The sequence below is a fragment of the Aulonocara sp. 'chitande type north' Nkhata Bay genome, linkage group LG18, assembly GCF_057382095.1.
Source record: "Aulonocara sp. 'chitande type north' Nkhata Bay isolate Kocher_YH1m ecotype deep benthic linkage group LG18, A_spYH_male_GT1.1, whole genome shotgun sequence".
Classification (NCBI taxonomy): domain Eukaryota; kingdom Metazoa; phylum Chordata; class Actinopteri; order Cichliformes; family Cichlidae; genus Aulonocara; species Aulonocara sp. 'chitande type north' Nkhata Bay.
The window spans coordinates 40635097-40644238 of record NC_141361.1 but is presented as its reverse complement, the minus strand read 5'-3'; the positions used below and the strand labels follow the sequence as shown (position 1 = coordinate 40644238).

The window sequence follows — 9142 nt, the reverse complement described above, 5'->3', positions numbered from 1 at the left end:
CATCCATCTCTGTGTGTATCAGGATACATTTAGTTCATAACACACAGAAAAATCAGAGTTATTACCTGTAATAAATGTGAAAGATTCCTGCAGTGATAACCAGGCAGGACTGAAACACATCCAAGCTGTCACCACGGTAACAGCACCGTCCATCCACAGGTGAGGGGAGGAGCAAAAAGAGGGACTTTCACCATACATACATACATGCATGCATACATGCATACATACACCACAGTTGACAGGTAACCCTATTGGAGTCGCCAATAGTGACTAGAGATGGCACGATACCACTTTTTATGTCTGATACCGATATCATAAATTTGGATATCTGCCGATACTGATATGAATCCGATATAGTGTTTTTAATCAATAAAACCGTTTTTTAATATCTTGCTGCATTTTGTATAAGTTCATACTCAAGTTTAAATAACCAACAACACTAAAGCTATTCTGTTAGACCTGTATGCAAAAAATATTTCATAGTTCAGCAACACTGATCAATCTAATAAACTTAAACCTGCTCCATCCTCCCTATTCTGGCATTTTAAAGAGTACTTAGCTTAAGCAACCTCACTAACAGGGTGCCAACTCCCAGTAACAAAAAAAAATGTATTGATGCAATGTTGAACATTATTACACAGGAGAAACCAACTACAGTAAAATAATGACACCGTGACGTCTCTGCCTTTGTAAACAGAGGGACAGTAACTGCGTGTAAACCTGCAGACAGTCAGATTAACAGTATTTCGTCTCTATCTGCCATTCTGCCATTCATCTCATGTAAACAATAACGTGGCCACAGCGTGACGTGAAAAAAGGCGCATACCTTTGACGTTGCGTGACAAACTCTGTATTCCTCGTCCACACGTAAACACAAAGGGTTTTTAAAAATCCCAGTTTTCTGTGAAAACGCCGTTTACGTGGACGAAACAGCTGCGTGTTCAGAAACACCCGTGTAGGTGCGGACGCAGCGTAAAAGAGTTAGTAGTTTATTTTCTTACTGCCTGTAATTTATTGCAGATTACTTGTATTTGCAAACATTTTTCTTGTAAAACAAAGGGGGCGCAGCAGAAAAAGTTTGGGAACCAGTGCTGTAACTATGAGACAGATGGCTGACACACAAACCTGTGGGAAGTAACATGTTTGTAGAAATGTGAAAATGTTCATGCCATAATCCCTCCCATGTTTCCGTGTGGCACTGTGGAGTAATGCACAATTCTTCCAAACACGGACAAAATATGTAGAGGGAGATTTGTTACAAGGTGTGTTGTAATCCCAGAACAGTGAAGATTACATAACAGAAGAGCTTCACAGCTCGTCAGGCAGCAAGTGGACACTGAAGAGTGTGTGCGCCTTATCAGAAGGAAAACTGTTCTCTGCACCTGAGATAAAGGATCGTATAAAAGAAGAGCGAGCGCTCCCTGAGGTCTCCGACTTCTTAGACATTTGAACCTAGACAGGAGACGTGTGAGAATGGCAGGAGAGGACAAAAGGAGAGATGAACGAACTGCTGGAGGATCAGAAGGAAAGCAAAACAGGTTGGAGACAAATCAGTTGCTCTTTAATAAAATGGATGAAGCAGCATGTACACTTGTGAGACATGCATGTGTGAGGTCAGGTAAACCTCTACAACATGCTGAAATGCTGCTTCTAACACAGAATAGACCGACGAGCATTAATCGTGTATCCCCACAGGATGGAGCCCGAGGCTGACGACCAGCGAGTGGAGCGAGGCCCAAAGAAGCGTGGCGTGCTGCCCAAACGACTGCTGATAATGTCGTCTGTGGCTGTTGTGCTCATCGTGCTGCTGACTGTCATCGTTGTACCTGTTGTGCTGCTCACTAAGACGCCAGGTACATTTTTACAATATGTACGATTTATATGATAAAACAATGATGCAACTTTGTTTATGATCCAGATGATGAAACATACCTGAGTAAATGTATTTATTACTCATCACCAGAGGTACATTTCACAGTACTTTGTACTTATATACTGTATTATATACAACTGCAATAATATCAGAGTCCAGCTGGAGCTGGTTGCAGCACCTGTGGCCTTCAAAGCATTTTCTCTGCATTGGATCTGAGCAGCACGGTGGCACGGTGGTTGCCGCACAGCAAGAAGGTCCTGAGTTCAATTCCACCATCAGGTCTTTCTGTGCAGAGTTTGCATGTTCTCCCCGTGTTTGCGTGGGTTCTCTCCGGGTACTCCGGCTTCCTCCCACCGTCCAAAAACATGCAGCTTGTGGGGATAGGTTAATTGGATAATACAAATTGCCACTAGGTTTGAATGTGCGAGTGAATGTGAGTGTGAATGGTTGTCTGTCCCTGTGTGTTGGCCCTGCGACAGACTGGCGACCTGTCCAGGGTGTACCCCGCCTCTCGCCCTATGACAGGTGGGATAGGCTCCAGCGCCCCCCGCGACCCTGAAAAGGATAAGCGGAAGCAAATGGACGGATGGATGGATGGATCTGAACAACAGTCAAATCTGAGCAGACGTGCCAAAGCTTTGTTTCTTGTTTTCTGTTTGCACCATAGTTCTTCCAAATGTTTCAGTTCAGGATTTTTTAACTGCTGTCATGTACACCATCAGTAAACTGTGACATTACTGCTTTTACCTAACCTAATCATCACCACGTTTCACTGTAAAGACCAGTTGGATGAGCAGGCGACCACGTGCAGCACGGTTTGAGTCCGACCTGCGGCCCTTTGCTGCGTGTGTCCCCCTCCTTCCTCTTCACCGTGTCTGTCTAATAAGGCCAAACACAGACTGTAGGCTTAGCCGTGGTTCTGAAAGTCGAATGGAAGCTCAAAGTGCACGACTGGCAGTGTTGTGACATACATACCTACTGCATGTAGAGTTCACCTGAGTGTACAGCGACAGTAAGATGTCTTTGCACAGGTGAAACAGCCCACAGTGTTGCAGGGTTTCACAGGGTGCTGCAGCCTCCAGCAGTGTGCCTTCTCCAAACGTAACACTTAAATACTCGCTGTGTCAGCATCACAACTTTATATTGCTGCTGCTAAAATCAGTGATTACAGTGATCAAAGTTCATTTGATATCATACTGCAGCTCATTGCAATGCCATGATGCATGAGTGCTCATCATTTGGCTTCTGGTCTTATGACAGGACCATAGTCATGTGGACAAAAAGTACACGGCTGCTTTGAACTGTGTGACTTTTGAATCAACTGACATGAAATGTGTAACAAAGATAATGTTACACGATGTGTTTTGTGCTGTTAGACCTTGGTCTCTTTGAGTAATATGTGACAGTAGCTTCTTTAAAAAAGACACTAAGAAAAAAGCATTCAGAGTCAGAACCAGACACGGAGAAGCTGCATTCAGCTTTTATGCTCCTTATATCTGGAACAAACTCCCAGAAAGCCTCAGATCAGCTGAAACACTCAGTTTATTTAAATCCAGGTTGAAGACTCACCTGTTCTCAGCTGCATTTGAATAAAGCACCAAATCCACACTTTAAGCTTAAATTTCAAAACTTACATTTAACTACTGATTTTATCTGTTTTGATTTTATATACTGTTTTGTTTGTTTGTTTGTTTGTTTGCTTGCTTGTTTTAATCAATTTTAAATCATGCTTTTTATTTGTTCTTGTTTCTAATGTCTCTGTAAAGCACTTTGAATCACCTTGTTGTTGAATTGTGCTATACAAATAAACTTGCCTTGCCTTCATGAGTATCTGCAACCTTCTTTAAAAGCCAAATCCCATCTGTCTCGCTTCAGCTGACAGAATCTTTAAGCTGAAGAAATGAATGAACTTTAAACAAGCTGCTCTCCCAACAAAGAGCAGCCTCCCCAAACACACCGTCGGCTGTTTTAGCTGAAAGCTCCCAGTTCTGCTGTGACAGGGACTACGTACCTATGACTCCGTCACTGTCTTGCTGTCCAATCGTGTTCCTCAGCTCCGTCTTCTGCCTCGTTCTCTGGTGGAGACATGCTGGAGTACTTGGTGCAGACGGGGAACATCAGTGAAGCGGACGGCCTTTTGGCTACGTGGTTTCACCGAGCCAACAGCAAGGAGGACATGTACAAAGCGCTCATGGGTAAAAACACTCACACAGACAACACTGCATTATTTGATGGTGTCGGTGCCTGAACCTACAGTCAGGTACAGACAAAACAAGCACCGCCTCCTGTCATCTTTCCAGGTGACACCATGATCTTGGAAGCTGACGTCACTCTCATGGGTTATGGGACCCCTGATGAAAAGCCAGTGCCGATCATGGCACACCCTCCCGACATATATAGTGACAACACTCTCGACGAATGGTTAGATGCTGTACTGGCTTCTGGAAAAGGTACAGATCAGAACTGTTTCCACAGAAAGTCCATCTGATCACAGTTTTTAAAGGCGTGTTCGTTTGCAGGCATCAAGTTGGACTTTAAGGCTCTGGAATCAGTGGGTTTGTCACTGGACCTGCTTAAACAAAAGGAAAGCAACAAGGGAATAAACAGACCTGTGTGGCTGAATGCAGACATCCTCAGAGGCCCCAACGTCCCAAGCTTTGTAGCTCCAGTCAATGGAAGCAGGTATGAAATCCAGCTAGACCGGACACAGACCCTTGGACAGAGTTCAGAATTAGGAAGGGAAAATGTCTAACATCTAAAGACTGATCGGGAGGTTGGTGGTTCGATCCCTGGATCCTCCAGTCTGCATGCCAAGTGTCCCTGGGCATGATACTAGCCCCAGGTCGCTCTCCGATCTCAGCACGAATGTAGTTAGGAAGCACTAAAAAGCTTAGAAGAAAGTGACTGGGTGAGTGTGGTGTGGAGACTTGGGAGAGCAGGAAAGTGCTACGTAAGAATCAGTCCATGTTTATGTCTCCCTCTTTTTTCAGGTTTTTGGAACTCATTCAGGACAAGTTTCCAGATGTGACTTTGTCTCCTGGGTGGAAGGTATGGCACGCTCGCAGTAAGAACCCCATTGAACCATTATACCAGGCATGTGACGAGGTTCTGGGAATGTTCCTGTCAGAAACAGGAAGAGACTCAAGGAATCCTGAACTGACATTTATGAGAGAATTCAAAGCTGGAAGAAGAACTTTGAGCTTCAAAAAGATCCTTTGAGCTAAAGTAGACAAAACAGCTTTTATGTTCCTGTGATCCCTAAAATTAAAGACAGTTGAATTAATGTTGACATGCATCACCCATCAAGAGTTTGGACACCTTCTCATTTCATGGTTCTCTTTATTTCTACTACTTTCTACACTGTAGATACTGAAGACATCAAAGCAAGATATATGGAATTATGTAGCAAAGAAAACAATGATAACTCTAAAATACATTTAGAGTCCTGTGAGTAGCCGCCCTTTGTTTTGTTGACAGAGCTGCGGCCTTCTCTCAGCTTCATGATGTCGTCACCTGAGATGGTTTCACCTCACAGGTGAGCCTGTCAGGGTTCATTGGTGGTGTTGGGACCATCAGTCGTGTTGTGCAGAAGTCAGGGCTGTTAGCTGTGTACCAACCTATTTGACAACTGTTGAAATTCATATTATGGCAACAACCAATGAGCTAAGTAAAGAGAAACAACAGCCCATCATTACTGTAAGAGCTGAAGGTCAGTCAGTCGGAAACTTTGAATGTGTCCCCAAGTGCAGTCAGAAAAACCATCAAGACTACGATGAAACTGTCTGACATGAGGACGCCCCAGGAAAGGAAGACCAGGAGTCCCTCTGCTGCTGAGGATACAATCATCCGAGTCACCAGCCTCAGAAATCACAAGTTAACAGCAGCTCAGATTAGAGCCCAGATAGATGCCACACAGAGTAGAGACACATCTGAGTAGAGTAGAGACTGTACAAATCAGGCCTTTATGGTCAAATAGCTGCTGAGAAACCACGACTAAGGAAAAGCAACAAGCAGAGATTTGTTTGGGCCAAGAAACACAAGATGAGTCCAAATTGGAGAACTTTGGTTCCACTTTGTGAACGATGGTCTCTACATGCACGGTTCCCACTGTGAAGCATGGGGTTGATGGTTTGCTGGTGTGGGGGGCTTTACTGGTGACACTGGTGGAGATTTATTTAAACTGAAGGCACACTGACCCAGCATGGCTACCACAGCATCCTGCAGCAACATGCCATCCCATCATGGAGAGTGATGGAGGCCTGGCCTCCACAGTGGAGATGGTAAACACATGGTTTATATTTTTGACTGAATAACAGCTGTATGTGCTTTATTTCTTTAGGTCCTCTATATTCACCAGCTCACAAACGAAACCTACTCCAGAGCCACGGTGGAAGAAATGTACAACATGATCAAAGACGTACCTCAAAGGGTAAGTGTGAATCCAGGTTTCAGTGGTCCCAGTTCAACACGCTCCCATCCCAACACGCCTGGGACAAATCGTCGGTGTGTTGCGTGCTGGGATGAGAACGCTCTGAGGTGTCGGAGAACGGCAGAGCTGACTGGTCAACGTTTCGTCTCTTAGGTGACGTTCCCAGTCCACGCCATGCTGGTTCGCAGCGGCTGGCAGCACCTGAGCTGGCTCCTCAACCAGTCACCACGGTAACAGATAACTTCCACGTTTACTATGGCAATGACTGGAAATCTGCTAATCAAACCAGTAACTGGGGGCTGCTCGCTGCCCATGAGCGCCACAGACTGACTGTCATGTTTTGTGTCTAGGTTCAGCCTGACTTTGTGGCAGGGCTCTGTTAACCCCAGCGTCAGCGACCTGCTGTTTGTCCGTGACAACACCCACCCGTGGCAAGTCTACTATGACATATATGAACCCACGCTGTCAGAATTTAAGCAGGCTGTAGGTGAGGAGCGTTCATATGGAGCAGACTTACACAGACTATGTTTGGGTAAAATAATAATTGTGTGTGTGTGATTTATTCAAATCAACAGATTTGTTTTCAGTGAGTTCTGACTGTTGTTGAAGACTAAAGAAAAACATTATTAGAAAACTACATGAAAAATCATTGGAAACTGAACCTTCTGCTCATTGTGTGCATTTGTTTAAGCTTCTTCTGAGATGAAGAGTTTGCTTCTGTTTAGTTCTTCCTGGTTCATTGTGTGTGTTCACAGGTAAGCAGGACAGCGTGAGGAGGTTCTATCCTGGAGGAGATCTGATGGAGTTTCTCCACCCAGGTTACAGCTCAGACCTCATGAACCGCCTGGCTGTGCCTTTGCTCCCCGTCACCGGCCGGGCCTCCCTGCTCCGTCAGCTTTCAGGCAGGTTTTACACCTCAGGGTTTATAACCTGATTTTAACGGGCCAGACTGAAACGCCCGGGCAAAGCACGCTCTCAAAGTTGTACTTTACATATGCTAGCGACATCTGGTGGTAACATCATGAATGACAGCGGGGCACTGTCGCCAGAAACACCAAGAAACTGCCTCATTTGTGCCACGAAGCATTCAGAGATCCCTCGTGAGTTTTTTCTCAAGGTATTTTTAAAGTGAACTTGCTGTATGCACTGAAGTCATGTGGCAGCTGAACCTTTCGTTCACATCGGTCATCAGGATGATGTTCTTAGTGACTCTTGGTGGCAGAAAAGCTGATGTCCTGGGATTTTGACCGTTACAGTAACAATTGTGAAAAACGCAAACTATCTGTTGTTTTGGTAGAAATGAAAGCGCCAGAAGTGTTCACAGCTGTGCTGAGCAGAGAATACAGAGCACAGCTGCTTGATCAGAAATCAGTGTTTGAAGCCGCAGTGGACCGAGGCGGCGTGTTGGACAACGGGGAAGTGACTGCTGCAGAGGTGCGGCTAACATTTGGCCCTTTGAGTATCAGTCGTGGTCACAGCCTGTCCGTCCCTTCACAGCGGCGGTCTCCTCATCACCTCATGATAATGCAGCATGTCACAGATCAGCTGTTCATCCTGATGATGTCAAACTGTAAACCTGCACATGCTGCTGTCGCACCACCTTAAAGTCACACTGATACTCTGTTTCACTAACAGGTGGGGGCAGCGGGATGCTGGTCGTTCGTGTGACCTCTGACAGCAGTCGACCTGGAGTCCTTCTGGTAGAAGGTTCTGGAAGGAGCTCAGAGCTCCTCACACTGCAGGTATATCTGTAGATCACCAGCCAACCACCAGCCAGGTTACATTTTTATTAAGGCCAATCATGTGTGTGTTCTCAGGATGTTATTCAGACCCTTGGGCAGGCTGCTGATACCTCCTGGGGAATTTACCTGAGGGTCCAGAGTCAGCAGCTGCTGGAGGCTTCTCTTAACCTGCTGCAGTCAGCCTACGGGGCCGACGAGCTCCACAGGCCTGTGTGGATCAGCATGGAGGGCTTACAGAGCAGCGACAGCACAGCAGTAAGCACATCTGATCCCCCCGAAGCAGTGTCTGCAGACAATACGTTAATAAAGAACAGAGCAGACGCATGTCACGTTTAACACACCTGGCTGGAAATCCATCCAACTAGAATCGAGCAGGTGTAAATGTTGGAGCCTCCTCGAGGGTCCACCCTGGCTGGGAAACTATCACACCCCCACAGAGAGAACAGTTGTATAAGCTGCATGTTTGTCAGACGGTCCCCAAGCAAATGCAATCCTCTGTTCGTCATGAAGGCTTTTTAGCTGCTCAGGCTTGGTCAGCCAAGCTCAAGTTCACTCCAACAATGTCCAGTGCCGATCCAGTTAGACGATGGAAACGTGTCATTTTAGGCTGTTTCATAGTCGTCCTTCTCTTTGCTCCAGGTCTTTGTGTCCACAGTCGAGCGCCTGTTTCCATACGTCACTGTAGTCCTGGCTGAGCACAGATGGCCTCCTCGGATCCCAGCGGCGGTGTCACAGAGGGTGGCTCTACACCTGAATGCAGCCTCGCTGCCCACGGGGCAGGAGCAGCTTTATGCTTTACTGGGAATGATGGACAAATACGACTTTATAATTGAGGTGGACACAAAGAAAGGTGGTGCAGCTGTCACTGTGGTGAAGGAGCTCCGTGCACAGCGTGCAGGCAGAGCAAGCAGAAGCCTGTATATTCTACCTCAGTGATCAGAGCACGTGTGGGCTGAGAGCAGGTTTAAATGTGCTTTTATAGTCACCACAGAGTCTCAGTGTGTATAGAAATGCTGCTGCTTTGGGTTGCTGAAGTTAACATCATTATACTGTATATATATGATTCAATGATTATTATAAAATTCATAATAAATTCTA

General features: G+C 45.8%; 1 protein-coding gene across 2 annotated transcripts; it reads left to right on the top strand.

Moving 5' to 3' along the window:
- Positions 1-1119: 1119 nt before the first annotated feature.
- Positions 1120-9102, top strand: LOC147309254 (protein FAM151A-like). Of its 2 annotated transcripts, XM_086271961.1 has the most exons (13): positions 1120-1538; positions 1696-1853; positions 3928-4068; positions 4174-4323; positions 4393-4555; positions 4864-4921; positions 6213-6302; positions 6456-6532; positions 6653-6789; positions 7058-7204; positions 7938-8044; positions 8120-8299; positions 8684-9102. In XM_086271961.1, exons 1-13 carry the CDS (start codon positions 1474-1476, stop codon positions 8978-8980), a joined length of 1770 nt encoding a protein of 589 aa, XP_086128087.1. In that variant the 5' UTR covers positions 1120-1473; the 3' UTR covers positions 8981-9102. The 2 variants fall into 2 exon arrangements, with proteins under 2 accessions (XP_086128087.1, XP_086128088.1); XM_086271962.1 differs by lacking the exon at positions 1120-1538 and having other exon boundaries at positions 1734-1853; positions 3640-4068; positions 8684-9101.
- The last annotated feature ends 40 nt before the right edge of the window (positions 9103-9142 follow it).

Excerpts from the sequence above, each read along its gene's own strand:
- LOC147309254 (XM_086271961.1), top strand. The coding sequence starts at position 1,474 with ATGGCAGGAGAGGACAAAAGGAGAGATGAACGAACTGCTGGAGGATCA. Across the intron at positions 4,069-4,173 it reads CATGTACAAAGCGCTCATGG|GTGACACCATGATCTTGGAA; the intron begins GTAAAAACACTC and ends TCATCTTTCCAG. Across the intron at positions 6,303-6,455 it reads TCAAAGACGTACCTCAAAGG|GTGACGTTCCCAGTCCACGC; the intron begins GTAAGTGTGAAT and ends TTCGTCTCTTAG.